Source organism: Rosa rugosa, chromosome 5 (assembly GCF_958449725.1).
Source record: "Rosa rugosa chromosome 5, drRosRugo1.1, whole genome shotgun sequence".
In the NCBI taxonomy this organism is placed as follows: Eukaryota; Viridiplantae; Streptophyta; class Magnoliopsida; order Rosales; family Rosaceae; genus Rosa; species Rosa rugosa.
In genome coordinates, this window is record NC_084824.1 from 44,926,575 (window position 1) to 44,946,193 (window position 19,619).

At 37.7% G+C, this 19,619-nt stretch overlaps 2 protein-coding genes and 1 non-coding gene across 4 annotated transcripts; 2 read left to right on the forward strand and 1 right to left on the reverse strand.

The window, feature by feature from the left end:
• Nucleotides 1-1,650: 1,650 nt before the first annotated feature.
• TRNAM-CAU (transfer RNA methionine (anticodon CAU)) lies at nucleotides 1,651-1,740 on the forward strand. The gene is given in 2 exon segments: nucleotides 1,651-1,688; nucleotides 1,705-1,740. It is a non-coding gene; the product is annotated as a tRNA-Met (tRNA).
• Nucleotides 1,741-2,582: 842 nt separating this feature from the next.
• On the forward strand, nucleotides 2,583-5,163 carry LOC133709888 (methyl-CpG-binding domain-containing protein 2-like). Its single transcript, XM_062135829.1, has 5 exons — nucleotides 2,583-2,759; nucleotides 2,833-3,480; nucleotides 3,597-3,650; nucleotides 3,764-3,927; nucleotides 4,725-5,163. Exons 2-5 carry the CDS (start codon nucleotides 2,861-2,863, stop codon nucleotides 4,895-4,897), a joined length of 1,011 nt encoding a protein of 336 aa, XP_061991813.1. The 5' UTR covers nucleotides 2,583-2,759; nucleotides 2,833-2,860; the 3' UTR covers nucleotides 4,898-5,163.
• A 1,020-nt stretch (nucleotides 5,164-6,183) lies between these two features.
• LOC133709886 (uncharacterized) lies at nucleotides 6,184-9,509 on the reverse strand. Of its 2 annotated transcripts, XM_062135826.1 has the most exons (5): nucleotides 9,359-9,509; nucleotides 9,214-9,276; nucleotides 7,644-8,186; nucleotides 7,135-7,417; nucleotides 6,184-6,879 (listed from the first exon to the last, which is right to left on the reverse strand). In XM_062135826.1, the coding sequence occupies exons 1-5, from the start codon at nucleotides 9,395-9,397 to the stop codon at nucleotides 6,395-6,397; spliced, it is 1,413 nt and encodes a 470-aa protein (XP_061991810.1). In that variant the 5' UTR covers nucleotides 9,398-9,509; the 3' UTR covers nucleotides 6,184-6,394. The 2 variants fall into 2 exon arrangements, with proteins under 2 accessions (XP_061991810.1, XP_061991809.1); XM_062135825.1 differs by having other exon boundaries at nucleotides 6,184-7,417.
• Between the last annotated feature and the right edge of the window lie 10,110 nt (nucleotides 9,510-19,619).

The following is a 19,619-nucleotide window of genomic DNA, read 5'->3' on the forward strand; positions in this document are numbered from 1 at the left end:
AATATTGCTTTTTCTTGTGAGCTTGGCAGTCATTGTTCCCAGTTTTTTGCTGAATCAGTTGTGTCCTTATTTTAAATCAAACCAAAATTGCTTTATTTAGATTCAGTGATAGCGTCTAGCAGCTAAACTTGCAGTGATGATTCATCGCCTGCTACTTGGTAGGAGGCCCAAGTCTTCTTTCTGCCTGATCCTCATGTTTGGGATTTCTTCAGTATATTTATCAATAGCTCTGATTTGTTCTGTTCTTTGAAAACTTGGTACATATAGTATCTTGATTACCTTGCAATCTGAGGTTCCTTTTTCTTTTGCTGCCATACATTTACAAACACAAGCACTCCACTTGTACGCATACAAGAGTATGTACACCAGGTGTGCAAGAGTTATCAAATGTTCTCAAGGACTCTAGAGTAGTTGAGGAAATATTTTAAGGATACAATCTCCTTGAGGTTTCTCAACCCCTCACAAGAAATATGAGTTCATGTTTTCTTTAGTTCCTCTATAGAATGATTCCATTTATGTTTAATGACATCACTAGGCAATTGGAATGGAATTCAATCACAAAGGCTAGAGTTTATTTCTTTGCTGTTTTTTTTTTTTAGCTTTTATTTGCTTTAGGTTATGAGGCCTATGGTTTGTAAGTTTTTCCTAGTTATAGAGGTGTCTGTTTTTGATGTGTTACTTGTGCCAGTTTAGTTTGTGTCACTCTTGCAATAATACCTTAAATTTGCTTGTTGATCAAAGAGATCTATAAACTTCAATACCCAGCAACAGTTCTCTTGGTGAAATTTTTTCATATTTCTAGGTTGTGTGACTTTGTTGTCTCAAAGTTACAGTTTTTAAAGCATGAAAGAAGGGGGCTGGTTCTGTGGAGATGTGCTGTTATAGCTCTCTTTTCGATCATCTGCATTTAGACGGGGCAGGAACAAGAATGTGAAGTGGGATGAGTATTGACATATTGACATCATTTGGTGATTCATTTTCATCAGTTTTTAGGAATAGATGGTTTGCTATTTGCTTAGACTGCAATTCAGCAGTTTGTTCATTATGTTGTGTGTGGTTATTCTTTCCTTTTCTTTTTGGTGTTTTGCTGGGTGCTGGGCCTGCTGGCGCAGCAGTTTGTTCATTTACTTGGTCAGGGACAAATGAACCACAGTAATGTCTGGGAGGTCTTGTCTTACTAGGTTGATGTCCTGTCCATTTCTTTGTATTTTCTTTCTAATGAAGATCTCTCTTTTCTTACCAAAGAAACTTCAGTACCCATTGCCAGTCAATCTCATATATACATTTATAGCATACTTTGTAACTTCTCCGTCACCCGTACAAGTTGAACTGGCGTATTAAAATATGAATTCAAAGTTGTAACACTGACATTATTGAGGGGTTGCATCCGACGTGAAGAATTGAAATGTGAGGCAGTTTTTTGTTGTAGTTAGAAAATCGTAAAGAAAAAAAGAAAGGGGTTGGTTGGAGATGTGTTATATTGTGGCCACCTAATATTGATCTGGACATCGTACACTGAAAGCTACCTTTCTGTAACCAGTTGCCATTTCTTGTCAGACTTTACTATGGTACATATGCCCGTCACGGTCCTTATTATGATTTCTTGTGCGCGTCATTCATATTGAAAGAGAAGGAGAAGTATAACACAACGGGGTGGTGGCGCAGTTGGCTAGCGCGTAGGTCTCATAGCTTAAACAGTGAGTTATCCTGAGGTCGAGAGTTCGAGCCTCTCTCACCCCAGACTTTTTTTTTTAATAAAATTGCAAAATGAAAAACTCTAAAGTTTAATTCATTTCAATTTAGATGGGTACACTCTACGATAGAAGAGTCGTAGATTTTTTAATTTTCTTTCGTTTTCAGCTCACTAGAATCGTTTTTCAATTTAAATTGTATTTTTAGATACAGGTTAAGGCATTTTATTAGTTAAAACCAAGTAGCTTGAGGTAAGCTAAGAAACACAAGTCAATACAAAATAACCTTTAAACCACAAAAATAAAATGAGATTGGCAACATATTGGATCACTTGTTTCTCGAATAAACATCTTCGCATACTTTTGGACCACTATCAAATGACAATATTTTTCAAAGAATAAATAGTGGATCCACGACGTAAAACTCTTAATTTATTCTAGTAATAATTCTTCTAAATGTCTCTTTATTTTAATTTTCACTCAAACAGTGGAAATTATTTTATGCATCGACGGTGCAAATGACCCAACACTTATGAGATGATCTCAACTCTTGATATTTATAATTAATATTTTTATTAATAACCTAAGAGTGTATTTAATATAATTTAACCATCCATTTATGTCAGTGCAATGTGCACTGAATCCTCCCTCAACAGTAACTAATCTATTAATCGAACATAAAATTACACGACAGATAATAATTTCTAACAACAAAATAACCTCAAAAGAGTATGAAATGAGCATTCCGTTGTGTTAAATGTGCAACTTATTAACTTGCTATTTAAGTCCAAACCAAATTTAATCCTAAATACTTCGCATTTGGTAATTGAATTAATTAAACTTACAAACTCCACTTAATCGAACCTAAATAAACCCCTCCCCTTTCCCCAAATTTACCCAAAAACAAGAAACATTTCCACTTCAAACATTTATGAACACTCCCCCAAACCTTCCTCCTCCTCTTTCCTAAACAAGATAAAACCTTCCCAGTTCCCACCACTCCATGCGCTCCTGACCTCCGATCGCTCCTCCTCCGATCACCGCCGCAGATCTCTGATCCATCCTCAGGTAACCAACCACCCCCCAGATCTGGCTACGCACCCAAACCCCCCGTTTCTCTGACGCTTTCGTTTCTTCACAGGCAGGAGGTGTTCGGGGATCTGTACCCAATGGAATCCACGACTCCTAGCCCTTGTAAGATCACCCTCAAGCTCAGAAGAGACGACGAACAAGAACAACAAGAGCCGAAAACGAACGACGACAAACCCGCCCAGTCTCCTTCGTCTTCCTCCGTCTCGTCGCCGCCGTCTTCCCCTTCCTCCTCCGACGAGATTCTCCAGTCCCATCTTCAATCCCAGGAGCTCGTGCTCTACGATCCCGCCGTCGCCGCTAATGCCGGTGGCGACGCCAATCGCCGCGCTGCTACAGTGAATCGGATTCCGAATCTGAACAAATCCATTTCTCCGGTCTCGGTTTCGAATAGTCAAGGTCCTAGGGTTTTGCCGTCGGTCGGGGCCTTCACTGTGCAGTGCGCCAATTGCTTCAAGTGGAGGCTGATTCCGACGAAGGAGCAGTACGAGCAAATCCGGGAGCACATTCTGGAACGGCCGTTCTACTGTGAGACTGCAAAGGAATGGCGGCCGTCGATTTCGTGTGATGATCCGGCTGACATTACTCAAGACGGGAGCCGGCTCTGGGCCATTGATAGGCCCAACATTGCTCAGCCACCGCCCGGCTGGCAACGGCTACTCAGGATTCGAGGTGAAGGAAGCACCAAGTTTGCAGATGTGTATGTGGCTATTTAAGTGTGACATTGTCATTATGGGCAGCATTAGCATTACTAATATAATACTAATTCGAGTGTAATCTAATGTGCCTGTGTTGATACATTGTGTTTTTTTTCAGTTATTATCAAGCGCCGTCGGGCAAGAGACTTCGGTCCATGGTGGAGGTTCAAAAGTATGTTTTTAGTGTTTCTGTTTATTGAGATTGGTTGATGCTTGAAAATTTTAGTGCTAGTAATTGTAATGTGGATCTTTTAAGTAATGATTGGGCTGCTTTCGGTTTTTCAGGTATTTGATTGAACATCCTGAGTATATGGTGGATGGGCTATCTATGGCACAATTTTCATTTCAAATTCCTAGGCCTCTGCAGGAGAATTATGTGAGGAAACGCCCTGCTGCTCCTCGTTTGACAGCTGCTGCCCATGCTAGTAGAACTCTTGAACCCACTGAAGGTGAGTATTTTTAAGCAATGTATATACTCTGTTCCAATTTTTCTTTCTGAATTGTAGACTCTGTTTTCCGACAGATCATTTGCTGTGTATGTCATATGAGTGTCAATCTGCCATGCTTTTCTTAGGTGTAAAATCTTTATGCTTTGACTGAGGCATGTCTGCCACTATAACTTCTATCTTAACAAGTTTAGAAATTGAGTATTTTGCTCCTTTCATAACAAAGGAAGTGCATATTTCGTCTTATTTGTTTGAAACAGGGAAAAACACGATATGTAGTTTGCTTTTTGAATTTTGCCTAATAGATGCTTAGTCAAACAAGTGTGACAAATTTACACTCGATACATATATTGTTTAGTTCAATCAGTGTTTGGACATCATAATTGAGGACTGAGTACTGACGTGGATATCAAAATTGGATATCAATCAGTTTTTGTGCATCTTCTTTGCTGGATATTTTGGTTTTCTTTTTTGCACTGGTCTTGACTTATCAGAAAGATTATGTGGTTCGACTCTAGAAACCCTCGAGTGGGATGTCCTGTACATCCTTAGCTTTTACAGTATTTGCTGTTTGCATCTTGGACATCATAAGAGTTAATATGACATCATTTGATATATAAAATGGAGGCAGGAAAATGAGTGATTAGCCATCATTGTTACTTAATATGTTTTTTTTTTCCTTCCTTTTTTGGGGAAGATAGAGAACCCCTTGATCATAGACTGATACTCAGTAATGTTATCTTTTGCTTCATGTAGAAGATGAATCAACACAAAACTAACTCTGATTTAATCTTCTGTAGCAAATCCCATAGCATGGGCTGGTCCAGATGATACAGAGTTGCAACTTGGTTCTCCGTACTTGGAGGCTCATGTGTTTGACCCTGTTGGTCGACCTACAAAGAAGCGAGCCAAAACAAGAACTCCATCAAGGGTCTACAATAGTAATTTAAATATCAGCACAGAGTCGAGCTAGAAGGGCCTATGTCATTCTTGAAACTAGTTGCTCTTTCTTGCTCTCTCTGGGGACCTTTTCATGTTGTATCTGTCTTGTTTTTCTTATCTCGGCTTGTGTTGGCTTACACTATAATGTTATATACAGTATATCCAGCAAAGAATAGGAAGGGTTTTGAACTTGTGAGGAGAGGAAAGAACATTTTGGGGTCTAGGGCATATTGACATGCTGTAAGCTTGATTCTCGTCTTGTGCAGAAAAAAAAAAAAAAATCAAAAGAAATTGAAGGTGCAACAGGTTGAATTATGCTTGTGCAATAGAGCAGCAATTTTTCTTTTTTGACTATGAATTTTATTTCTGTGAATATGTGTCTGCAGAGAATTTGTGCTTTATACGATTCCGGGACTATATAAAAATATATATATATATATATATAAATATATATATATATATATATATATTTTTTTTTTCATTTTGTTTTTTGTTTTTGTGAAAATGGTTAGTGTGAGTGTCTGACTGCCCTCAAGTCTTATTTAATGAAATTACACACTCACTGACTGAAGTCTTATTTAATGAAATCATGGAATACAAGAGGGAACATAGAATTTGAATTACAGATTACAATAATATTTTCTTTTTTTAGTACTGAATTGACAAATATGTAGCAGTCAGCAGCGTTGATATTTAAAGTGTTTCCAGTGAAAAATGTTAATCTGTTCTTCTCCTGAAATTAATGAGGGAAGCAGGCGAAGATTTATATTAAGTTTTCTTTTTGGTCATGAAATTGGAAGCGAACAATTTATGAGCCAGGTTAAATCTGTAAGCTACGACCTTGCTTACCCCTATTTGCACATGTATGTTTGGGTCATGTTCTCCTTCAAAATTCAATTTGTAACCACTGTAAATTATAGAAAGTTCTATGATAATAATTAATGTACTGATATATCAAGTAGATTTGGTTCGATACAGAAGTAGACTTGATTCGATACAGAGATAGGTTAGCTCGATACAGAGATAGGTTAGCTCGATATAGAATAATCTGATATTAGTCTACTAATAAATGGAGCCGGTCAACATCTGAATTGAATTGATGTAACGTAGAATTTCCACTAAATAGAATCACTCTATTGCAAAAGTTACACAAACATAAGAAAGTTATTCTCCTTTCAAAAAAAAAAAAAAAAAAAGTTATTCTCATCCCTTGTAGGAAAAAAGAAAAAGAAATTTCAATCTTTAACTAGAAAAGCTCCACCCAAAAAAATTAGCTGAAAAGAACACTTAAGACCAAATACCTGGGAGATGAGACCAAACTCAAAACTTGAATCATTCAATAAAATCTGAATGTTTTTTTGATAACATCAATAGCATCTGAATGCTAATGTTGGTTTCTAACATAAATTTTTCCTCTTGAATAAATTAGTTGTGGTTCGTAAGCCTGTACATTTATCTATTTCATGTGCAACTGCTCCTTTGAAGCAGAAAAATTTGACATTTAGTTACACTTTCTCCATTGGAAGCATTACTTGTTGCAGACAATTATGGAAGAAAGTTGGGAATCAGAAGCTCCAGTGATGACAGCGCCCTTGCTTCTAACATGTAGCAGATAATCCAAAGCTTTCTTTGTGATAATCTCCCCAGGAATCAATACTGGAATCCCAGGTGGATATGGACATATAAGCTCCCCACAAACTTCGCCCAAGCTCTTTTCGATACTCACTCTCCTTTTACCACTAAAAAATGCATCTCTAGGAATCAAGCTAGTTTTAATATCTGCAAACAGTGCAAGATTATCGCCGTCCGCCTTCCTTTTATCAGCACAAGTCGATGCAGAAGTGGCTGCTAGATGCTTTATGCCTGATACAAGCTTCTGAACATGCTCTCTGCAAGTTCCAAGGGTAATTACAAAAGTAATGCATTGGGTCTCAACAAGTTCACAAATGATATCATGATCCTCATACAGAATTTCATCAGCTTCATAACCAGACAAGCCAAGCTGTCGAAATCCTATAGTAAGCCGCAAAGGATCAATTGCAGGAAACTTAGGGAAGCTTGAAACATCAAGCACTGAAATACCTCTAGTCTTTCTCAACATATTCCTAGCTTCAATAGCCAGTTGCAATGCTCTTTCAAAAATAGTTTCAGGATCTTCACTAATTTGAGCTCTAGCAGCATCTAATGATGCCAAAAGAAGATAACTAGGACTAGTGCTTTGAAGTGTTTGAAGGCATCTAGAGATCTTTTCTCTATCTACAAGTTTACCTGACAAGTGCAACATCGATGATTGTGTGAGAGAGCAAAGAACCTTGTGAGTGGATTGGACAGCTAAATCAGCACCTTGCTGCATGGCTGAATTCGGCATATGGGGATGAAATCCCAAATGTGCCCCATGGGCCTCATCAACAATTACAGGAATCCCATGAGAATGGCACAATTGGGTTATCTCGCTCAAGTTGCTGCATATACCATGATATGTTGGGGAAGTGATGAAAACAGCGGCTGCCTTTTCCCCTTCTTTCTCCACTTCCTTGATAGCCGTCTCCACCTATTACAGCCAATTTTAAGTTATTAAAACATATAACAGCAAAATGGTGACAATTTAAAATAAAGCTGGAAATAGATCATCCTAAAAAATTTATTGTGCTTTACCAACTATCGTGATTCTATTGAACAATAGCATATCTAATCTTTATAAGTAATAAACTGGTTCGAGAGGTAACAAAGCAATCATTTGAAAGTAACAATCGTAACTGTCATTATAGCATACGTGCCTGTGATGGAGTGACCCCGACAGCAATGTCCCAGTCAAAATTATAATCAGGGATAATGTACTTGGGTACTGCACCAGACAATATTAAAGCAGATACAGCTGATATATGGGAATTCCTAGCGAGAACTAAAATATCTCCAGGGGAACAAGTAGCCATAATGGCTGCTTGAATTCCACATGTCGTACCTCCTACAAGGAACCATGTCTCCAATGAGCCAAAGAGTTTGGCTGCCTGTTGTTGTGCATCTAAAATTGGTCCTTCCGGAGAAAAGAGGCTGTCAAGTTCAGGAAGCTCAGGTAAGTCATGAAGAAAAGGGTTTAGACCAATAAGTTCAGTTATAGAATCTGGTGCAGCTCGACCTCTGTTGTGCCCAGGAAAGTGAAAGGTAGCAGCATTTTGTTCAGCTGAAGCCTTCAAGGCAGTAACAAGTGGAGTGGGGTTCTGTTGCTGAGAAGTCGTCGGGGAGCTAGAAAGTAAGATCTTATCCTTGGTGGCAGACCTGGCCGTCACTTCCTTCTTTCTAGGCTCTAAATTGCTACTTTCCTGCAAGGAAATTTGGAGTTAACAGATGCAAAATTGTAGATATCTTAACTCCTAAAAGGAAAAAGCAATGCAGCAACTTCGAAATGACTAATGCATACACTCTTTGATTTAAATTTATACAACAATCGAATCTGACATGTTTTTCAAAGATGAGGATACTCTCTTCCCCAGTTGAGAGGGGCAAACACCGATAATGCCAGATGGTCCAACGTAATGCAGCAGTGGAGCCCAATAGTTATATATGAGAAACCAAGTCGGAAGGAACATTAGGACCTATGCTTCCTGAAGTCTGATGGCACACTCCAGTGTCATGGGAGCAAACTCTCGGAATTCAATATTGAAGTCACAGTGATGGCATGCACAAGATTTTGTCTCCTACATTACTACTCATAACTCATAATCATCTGCTCCAATTTCATTCTCATTCGTGAAAAATAAACAAGCGACTGGTATGTATTGAGGAGAAATATACCAAACTCAAGTATGGTATAGAAAGAATAAAATATGCGTCCAGCTCCCAAAGCCTAAAACCAAAATGGGCAGCTAACATATTCACAAGAAGCACACAAGAATACAGCTATCTATAAGTCCAATGGCTTAAACCTTTCATCAATCATAAGTCCTAACACAGCTAATCCAACTAATGCAATCATTTCCATTTAGGATATAAAATCTCCAACTTCAAAACTAGGTGTATCTTGCTTTCTCCAATTTCTCTGCCATGGATATGCTCTTTTGATAAATAATTCCCCAATTTCAAGATATTTACAGAAAAGTCCAGTCTCATTGCTAACTATATGAAATTAACACTTTCAATTCATCCTTTAAAAAATGGACGATTCTCATACACAAATACAAAGATGGAAAACCAGAAACCCAGGACAGCAAAAATAATGACAGCAGATTGTACAGAAAGTTCAAAATTTCAAACTGGATTCTTTTCATTTCAGATTAATTCACCTACGAAACCAGAAAGTAAGTTAACAATGTAGAAATGGGAAACATGGGCATTGAAACCAATACAAACCTGAGAGAGAGAAGCGCTTGGTCTTCCAAAAGTCCAGTTATTTCTAAAACCCAAATGAAAACTCTGCAAAAATAACGCAGTGGATAAGTAACACAGACCCAACAGTGGAGGGAGAGAAAGAAAGAGAGAGTCAGAAGAAACTTACGAGGTCTGAGGAAGCTGAGAACACAGAAACACTGAACATGTTCTGTTCTGTTATGCAGTTTTCAATTCCCTAGCGGCTGAGAGAGTGGATGTAATCGTAACTTCGATCGTTTTAATTTGGTTTTTCTTGGTCTGCTAGCTAACATGGACTATTTTCACTTTCTACCAAGGATTGAAATTTATCTGAAACAGCCGAAATTTTTGTAATTCTAAAATACTTATACGAAATTCATATGCTATGTCATTTCTGTGAGAAGTTTTCCGAAATTTTCTGAAATTTTTTATTAAATTGTACGAAATTTTTAATTCTAAAATATCTACACATAAATAGCATATATATATACAAAATTCGCACCAAAATTATCTCGAAATTTTGTTTGTCATCGACAATAAATAGTGACTACAATAAGTAGTTACCGACAATTGTTATGACTATACTAATCGTGAGGTAATCGTGAGGTGAATTATGAAAATGATAGAGGGAGTGGCAAATCATGTCACTACAACCAATATGCTAATGATAATCATAATACTTATGTTGGTTCTGATCGTGGATACAATTTTGGAGCTAGGAATACATAAGGAAGAACCGATGGGCATATGTACGTCTCAAAATATTTTGAGTCACTTTCTTTGAGTCTTAGCTAAATAGACATAGGAACTCAATATAGTCATAACATTAGCCCTGAGGTGGGCAAGAAAAAACCCGAAAAATCGAATAGGTCTGATTTACTCAGAAAAGAGGGGAAGTGGCACCATAGAAATTTACTTGTAAGGCATTTGTCATATATGTATTTAGTTTGTTTTAGGGAAAATTAAGATGAAGAATGCAAGAATGTTGTGTAGGTGTAAAATATTGGAATGATTTTCTAATTAAGAAATGGTTCAAAGGAGAAGCAGCTCGATCTAGTTAAGAAATTCTCTCAAGGACAAATCTATTCAAAGTTAATCTGGCTAAGGAAGAATTGGATAGATCGAGGTGAAATTCTCCCGAGGCGGATCTAGACAAGGTCGAATCGGGTTTAGTTAAAAAATGGGTCGAGAAGGAGGCAGCCCAACCTATTTGAGAAACTTGTCGAGGCGAAAACTCTTTGAGGTGGATTTAGATAAGACAGAATCGGTCAGCTTGACTGAATCCGTAGCAAGCGGGAAACCCTCCCCCACATCATCTTAAGATTGGCCTTAAGGACCTACTAACGCCTGAATTGTAAAAGTTGCACACGCGCACTAGCCAATATATCCGCGCAAGCTCACATATAAATACTTAGAAAGCTGAACAATCTGGGCAAGCAATCAAGCCCAACTCTACTTATTACAACTTAAAATCTCATTGAGTTAGGCATCAGAGAATCTTTTGCGCGTATCCCCCTCTTCTAACTATACTTGCCAACATCAATCCAAATTCAAAAGGCATAACTAGGAATAACCTCACTCTTACTCCAGGCCAGTCAGCAGAGTATGTGAGGAGATCTTCTACCAAACTTTTTCCACACCATAGTTACAGGCATAAAGAGAACATAAAAGGCGGCAGTTCCTTCATATACATATGTCGTCGTCCATTGATGAGGCCAATAAGTGCAAAGTGGTCATAATGGTTTGTGATGGCTAAGAAAAATCCCGAAAAATGGGATAGGTCTGATTTAGGTAGAAAAGAGGGGAAGTGGCACCATAGGTATTTACTTGTAAGCCATTTGTCATGTACGTTTTTAGTTTGTTTAGAGAAAATTATGATGAATAATACATGAATGATGTGTAGATGTAAAATATTGAAATGAGTTTCTAATTAAGAAATGGGTCGAAGGAGAAGCAGCTCGATCTAGTTAAGAAATTCTCTCGAGGACAAATTTATTTAGAGTTAATCTGGCTAAGGAAGAATTGGATAGGTCAAGGTGAAATCCCCTCGAGGAGGATCTGACAAAGTTAAATCAGGTTTAGTCAAAAAATGGGTCCAGAGGGATCGAGGCGGAATCTATTTGAGAAACTTGACTCTCTTAGGCCTTCTCCAACCCAAGAGGCCAAAGTGCCAAAGGGCCAAAAAATAGCCCTTTCTTTCTCCAACCCATGAGGCTAAGGGGTAAAGTGCCATTTTTTAGGGCCAAAAGGCCAACCCAAGGGCTAAATATAGCCTTTAGGATAGCACTTTAGCCCTTAGGGCCAAATGGATCAGAAATGGGAGGCCCACCCGTGTAGTGCTGTGTGACATATGCATGACGTCAGCAACGGCTAGTTGCTGACGTCAGCTAGCCGTTGTTTTTTTTTTTTTTTTTTTTTTTTTTTTAACCGTTGGTTTGAAAAAAATAATAGCCTTTGAGTAAAGAGTATTATGACGGAAAGAAAAGGGAGATAATGGAGAAAATTCGGCGCCGTGAGTTGTTTCCGTCATCCTGTTCGACGTCGAATGAGTACCGCCCGGAAATGTCATTCAATGACTCGGATGAGTAATTAATGTTGCCCAAATAAATTGTTATAATCTATTAAAAATTCCTTGTAATTTTTATTTATTATGAATAAATTTTGCTTGTAACTTTTATTTATTATGAATAAATTTTGCTTGTAACTTTTATCTTTTATTAATAATTTTTCCTTGTCTTACTTTGTTGTGTAACTTTTAAATGCTTATGTCATGAATAAAATAAATATTAAAAATTCTATTGCAGTTTTATTTCATTTCAACATTAGCTAAAGATATTTTTAATTATCTTTAAAAAAAAAAATACAACCGAAAAAATATTTTTTATCATATAATTTATTTCAATTACTATAAGTCAATTGACTTTAAAAAATAAGCATATATATATATATATAACCAATCCAAAATGTTAAAATATATTTTAGGGCTATAATTTAGCCTTGACGGGTTGGAGACGGTTGATGTCAGATCAATGAATAGTACAGAATTTAGGGCTAAAATTTAGCCCCAGGGCCATTTTTAGCCCTTTGGGTTGGAGATGGCCTTAGGTGGATTTGGATAAGACAGAATCGGTCGGCTTGACTGAATCTATAGCAAGCGGGAAACCCTCCCCCCACATCATTTTAAGATTGGCCTTAAGGACCCACTAACGCTTGAATTGTGGAAGTTGCGCACACGCACTAACTAATATATCTGCTCAAACTCACATATAAGTACTTGGTAAGGTGAACAATCTGGGTAAGCAATCAAGCCCAACTCCACTTATTACAACTTAAAATTTCATTGAGTTAGGCATCAGAGAATCTTTTGCACGTATCCCTCTCTTGTAAGTTGTAACTGGACTTGCCAACATCAATCCAAATTCAGTAGGCATAATTAGGAATAACCTCTTGACTAAGAGGCCTTCACTCTTACTCCAATCAGTAGAGATAAAGAGAACATAAAAGGCGGCAGTTCCTTCATATTTATATGTCGTCGTCCTTCGACGAGCCAATAAGTGCAAAGTGGCCATAATGGCTTGGGGTGGGCAAGAAAAAAAACCCAAAAAAAAAAAAAAATGAATAGGACTGATTTAGGCAGAAAATAGAGGAAGTGGCACCATAGAAATTTACTTGTAAGGCATTTGCCATGTATGTATTTAGTTTGTTTTAGAGAAAATTAAGATGAAGAATGCATGAATGATGAATGTTGTGTAGGTGTAAAATATTGGAATGAGTTTCTAATTAAGAAATAGGTCGAAGGAGAAGCAGCTCGATCTAGTTAAGAAATTCTCTCAAAGACAACCCGATCTGGACCATCCCTTTCTGGGGAAGCTGGATCTGCAACCCGAGTCACTTTTGTCCTCCTCCTACACCATCACCAACCCACAACGGCAAACAAACACCGGAATGGAAGCAAAAACTCATGCACTCCAAAACAACTAAAATCCCCTCCCGGACAGAGACATAACAACGGATTTTCCGACTACGCTCTACCGGGAGAGACAAATTCTCGAGCTCTGTTTTTTTTTTATCTTTGGCGCATGAGGCGCGTTCAGTTAGTTAACTACTTAACTTAATGGCAGATGTTAATTTCAGTTTTATGTCAAACATGGTTCCACGTTCACGTTTACTGAACTTTTGGATGCTTTAATTGAATATTGAGATCCCCGATAGATGCCAGCCGATTCACATTACCAACTTGCCAACTAGTGAATACATAATACGAATTCCACGTTTACTAAACAAAAAGATGTTTTAATTGAGCATTGAGATCCCCGATAGTGTGAATTTACAAACTTACCAACGATAATACAGACATCAAGAATCGAAGTCCCCGCAAATTAAGCTGGCACGCATGTGATGTGATCCAGAATCCTCCCTTTTAATAAACAAGGACTCTGCTCTATCTTCACGTTCATCTGAGCTGGGCCCTATTTTGTCCCAAACTTCTCTATCCCTATTCTGTCCCACCACCTGTATTCTACATAACATTAGTCTTAACTCTGTTAAACTCTTTTTTTTTTTCATTTGATGAAAAACTCAAAAACATTCATTACTTGCCGCTGCGACGCCATTGTCGTACAAACAAGTTTTGAACTCAAAATAATTCCGGCCGATGCAGCCCAGTCGATAGCCCGCTCCTCTTTATCTCAATTATCCTAATGTTATACATGCCAATTTGATTCTCAATTACAAAGAGAACATGTTATTAATGAATATATATTAAAGTCATCAAGTGCTTCACAGAAAGAAATTAAGCACTGATGGGTTTTCTGGGTTGCTTTATATGGCTATTGCTTGTTAAGATCTGGGGTTTTTGTAATAAATTTAATTTGGGATCACAAGCAATTAATATGGATCTATAATCAAGTATGGGGAAGCAAAACAAGAAAGATCTGGGTTTCAAAAAAAAGAAGAAACAGCGAAAAGAACAAAATAAAGAAGAAATATCTATAATCAAATATCAAGTTTTGGGTTTTAACAAAAGAAGAAAGATCTGGGTTTCAGTTATTGAAGAGGGGGAAAAAATTAAAGAAACAACGAAAAGAAATCCTTTAAGGCTCCAGCAAGATTAATCTGGAGATAAAAGAGCTCGAAAATGTCAGCCTTCATTCGGTGGAGAAGAAAGGCGGCTAAAATTTAGAGTTAATTTTCTTTGAAAAAATATTGTGACTTAACGGAGTTAAATTTCTGTAAGTGGGACAAAGCTCCCCCCATTGCTCTCTTTCTTTGATACAAATGATACCTAAATTACTGGTTCAGCTACCAAGGCATTAATCTTCTCAATTATCTGCATGAATATTCACTTTTTTTGCCAACACCATATAATACACCGGAGAGGATTCTATGCACCGACGGTGTGCATGCACCAACGTTAGTGTTAGTAAGTCAGACGTTAGTCAAACTCCAAGCCAAAAAACAGAAGGTCAGTTAAAAATCAAAACCAGCTTTTTTTACTTTTTACGTCCATCTCCCCGACTCCACGAGATCAAACCAGATGCATCCCAGATTTCAATCCTCCAAAACAGATTTTTTATTTCCAAAACAATGACTACTGTCTCTCCTCCAAATTTCAATCCTTTGAAACTCGCTCACGTCACTCCACCCAAACCGGCCTTCGACTTCGAACCCGACCCCCGCAACCCAGGCCGAAACCCGACCCAACCCCACCACTTTCCGTCACCGACTCCGGCTTCCGCATCTGTTCATCATGACGAACCGGTTCTGGTCGTCGAGAAAGTTGAGTCGGACGTGGGTCACCTAACCTCTGGATCCAGTCCGGCCCATCACTTTCACCACCAGGTCGTGCTTCACCGGGATTCCATGGTGAGATTCGAGAGCTAAATATGAGGGTCTGGACTCTGGAGGTTATGGTTTTTCCGGCTTGTAATTATGATACGGGTCGATTATCTATAATTCAATGAATAGGCATGCAGACCATAGGCGTCAACGCAGTGGTGAGGCCTGGCCACGTAAGTGTTGTGGTGGTTGTTCCAAGTTCAAGCCACGTGCTTGTTTTTGGCAAAGTCTAATTTATACTTTTATAGTCTTGTTTTTTTTTTTTTAAATAGATTTTGTAAAAAAAATGATAAAAACTGCACTTTTTATAAAATAAGTGCCATTTATTTTGTTAAACCAAAAAAAAAACTATTTTGCTCTTTTTTTTTAACAGATTTTGTAAAAAAATTATGATAAACTTTTTTTTTTTTTATTGAAAGTGAGGTAGCAAGCCACCTCGGTTATGTTAGCAAGAGTTCCACGAAGGTATACCAGCAAATCCAGACTAATCTCCCGTCGCAAGCGCACAAAACCGAATGCTCCTCAAACCTGCTGGCCACAAAATGGTGAGAGTTGGAACTCAAACTTTAGATATAGGGGTTCCATATTAGACAGCTCGACCAACTTTACCACATCAAGTGGTTAAAAATTATGATAAACGTATAAAAATGCGTAACTTTTTTTTTTGTTAAAAAAAAAGTATTCATATAATATTAATAGTGGAGATGGAATTTTTAGAGAGAAAAAAAAAACCACAGAAACCCATATTTTCGTAGGCCCAACGTATCTAATTTTTCGACGTAATCACTACCAAAAAAAGGCATATTTTTGCATATTTTAAGCAATAAAAAATTAAATTGATAAATTTGAAACTCATTAACTATGTACTTATTGCATAGTAATATGTAGGGAAAATGCTCATTTACCCAATTTTAGCTTAAAATGTGTCCACTTGCCCGACTAAGAGTTTTTAAACCCCATTTACCCAAAACACTCTAAGGGATTATTTCCCCTTTACCCAATTAATTCTTTTTATTAATTTTTGGGACTTTTTTGCCCTCTCCTTCAATCTCTCTACTCTCAGTTTCTCTCTCTCTCTCTCTCCCCCTCACCGATTTCTCTCTCCTCCCCCCTCACCGATTTCTCTATCTCTCTCTCTCTCTCTCTCTCTCTCCAGAAGACGTCGGATCTCTCTCTCCCTCCCTCCATCCCTCCGGCAGGTCGCCCACGACGCCTGCTCTAGCCATCGCCGCGCCGAAACTCGTCGTCGTGCTCTCCGCTGCCAGGCTCGACGCCAAGCCGACGGTCCTCGTCGCTGAGAAGCTCGGCGAGGCCGGGGTTGACCTTCTGAAGGAATCGACGACGGACTGAAAATGGCTATCTGCTATTGTGCAGTCATAACCATAAAAGTTGTAACATTAGTGCCCCCCAGTAGACTTTGTATTGGGGGCCAATGATGACTGCTTTATTTATTGACGGACTGAAAACTGCTATTCCAAAGTAAATGTAGTGTTAAATTGCAGTAGTTGATAAATGAAAAAAATTGTGTTGTTTGTGTCAGTCTAGTGGGGGGCAGTAGACAGAATATTGACCCTCATAATGTGGGTTTTTAGACATTATCTGTTGTTTTGAGTGTGAATAACTTGTATAATCTGCGAAACATAGGAAGCGGTGTAATGTTTGATGGTCTATTGGGGGGCAGTAGACACATTAGTGCCACCCAATAATGTCTTTCTTAGGAGACAGTAATCATCTCTTGTTGATTTGTTTGTGATAAAGTGCAATACACTGTGAATCCTTGAAACTGGTGCAAGTTTTAATGGTTTAGTGGGGGGCAGTAGACACATTACTGCCCCCAAATAATGTCTTCATACGAAGTCAGAACCCTTCACTTAACTGGTGCAAGTTTTAATGGTTTAGTGGGGGGCAGTAGACACATTACTGGCCCCAAATAATGTCTTCATACGAAGTCAGAACCCTTCACAAAACTGGGGCAAGTTTTAATGGTTTAGTGGGGGGCAGTAATAATGGTTTAGTGGGGGGCAGTAGACACATTACTGCCCCCAAATAATGTCTTCGTGTTAAGTTTAGGGTTTAGGGGCAGCGTTAGGGGCAGTAGACACATTGCCGATGAACTGCGACGAGGACGTTGGAGTGGCTGGATCGCCGATCAATCGAACGGCGACGAGAACGTTGGATCGCCGACTGGAGCTTCATCGTCGTGTTCAGATTTGGACTGCATCTCTGGCGCGGCGATCAGAGAGAGAGAGACAGACCGGAGGTGGAGATCATGGGGAGGAGAGAGAGAGAGAGAGAGAGAGAGTGGAGGTGGAGATCGGGGGGAGAGAGAGAGAGTTTGGGAAGGAGAGAGAGACTGATAAGAGATGGATGGGTTTTAATTTAATTAACAGGGGCTAAAATGTCAATAGATGTAAGATTGGGTAAATGGGGTTAAAAAACTCTTGGTGGAGTAAGTGGGCATTTTTTGGGCTAAAAATGGGTAACTGGTCACAGCCCCTAATATGTACTATGTAAAAAATTAATATGGTCCGTCGTTGTTTCAACATCGTTCAAAGCGGTCAACCCCATAAACGATTGTACTTCCCTAACAAGAGGGGAATCATGACGAGATAAATGTCTCAAATATTTTTCATAGGTTGACATAATTCAACCCCATGAGAGTATGAGCGTTGATGTCTCGAAAACAGAAGTTGTGGAGAAGTGGTTAGGAGCATTTTAGTTTGACGGGGATTTAGGAATTAGGGTTGACCCACATGGATCAAGACCCACATAATGACTAAAATGGGTAAATTTTTACCATAGCCTTTTCTTTCTGGCATGATAATATCCAACGGTGGAAGTCCAAATTATATTTCCTCCACGTTGTTGGTTTTAGAATGTATATTTTTTCATATAACCAATAAACAAGTTAAACCACATTAGTAAGCATATATGAATTTTGTGAAATAAAAAAAATGAATAAATTTGATATTACCTATGTATTTAACGCGTAGTAATAGGTATTGTATAAAAAATTTACTCGGTTCGCCGTCATTTCAACATCGGTCAAAGCGGTCAAACCATATATACGCTTACACTTCCCTAAGAGGAGCCAAATCACGAGGAGATAAATGTCCTGAATTTTTTACATGGGTTGATAGAGCTCATCAACGTGAGAGTATGAGCATTGACAGATCGAGAAAAGAAGTTACGAATGATTGATTACGAGCGTTTTAGTTTGATTGGTATTTAAGGATTAAAGTTGACCACGTGGATTGAGACCCAAACGATGACGAAAATAAGTAAATTTTTTATCATAATCTTTTCTTCTCTCCATGAGAATATCCAACGGTTAAATAGGTTAAATTATATTTCCTCCAAGTTGTTCGGTTTTAGAATGTATACTTTTGGATATATTCAAGTTTTATTAAATTATAGCTGCGTTAGCTCATCCAATCCTGCCGTTTGGTTTTATTGCTTGCGGTTCTCGGTGCCCCCAGCATTCTATTTAGATCAGTTGGAAAGGGGCGTAGATCGTGGGTTTGTGTTGTAGTTGTTTGCTTTTTTTCTAACATCGAAAAAAAAAAGTTTTATTAAAGTATTGTAATTTATCAAAACAAAGCAAAAGACAATAGATTTTAAAAAAAAAAACACAAAGAAAAAGACAACTACATAATGAGTGGTTATATTTAAACCTCCGAAATTGCCATTTGAAATTCTTAAAAATGTAAATATTCAATTTTAACCTAATTTATAGCTCTACTCCTTTTATTCTCCATACTTCCATAATGAATACAATTCAAATTGTCCATCCGTGACCATTATCTTTATTACCTTCGAACATAATAAACACTTATTTAGTTATTTTATAACTAGCACTAAACAATAAAATTCATCAAGAAACCAAAATGGGTTTTCAAATTAAAAGAAAAAGGAAGAAAGTTTGCACTCTATTTGGTTCCAATCAAATCCATGGTTAGTTCACTTATTTGTCTCAATAATTGATCAGACATTGAAGAGATACTCATTCATTCCCCAAAAAAAACTTTTGTAGTACGTTTATCTCATGAGAAATCAATCTTAATAACATGCACTCTTTAATTGGAGAAAAAATGAATCATACTGTTATTTTAGGGGTTATTCATTTTTCTCTATCATTCAACAAAACTCAATAATTGCAGGTCTCCCACTCTGAGAATTATGAGTTCAAAGTTTGTTATACATAAAAATACTCTATTAATTAACTAAGGGCTGTAGAGACAACGATGGCTTTTTCATTTTCTAATATTTTATACTAATCTATATTAGACGACAGTTAAACAAACAACCATAGTGAACATCAGAAATTCAAAAGATGATGATGGGTTTAAGGTTTTGATAAAGAGAGCGACAATTTTTATTTATTTTTATTATTATTATTATTATTTTTTTAAATAAGGGCATAATGAGATTTAAAAATGTTCAAAAATAGAGGAGGTCCAAGCTGTGCTAAATATAAGAGGTATGATTGTATGAATATAACCATTCCTACATAGTCTCCATAGTATTTCTTAAAAAAAGAAAAAAAGAAAAAAAGAAAAAAATAGTCCCGT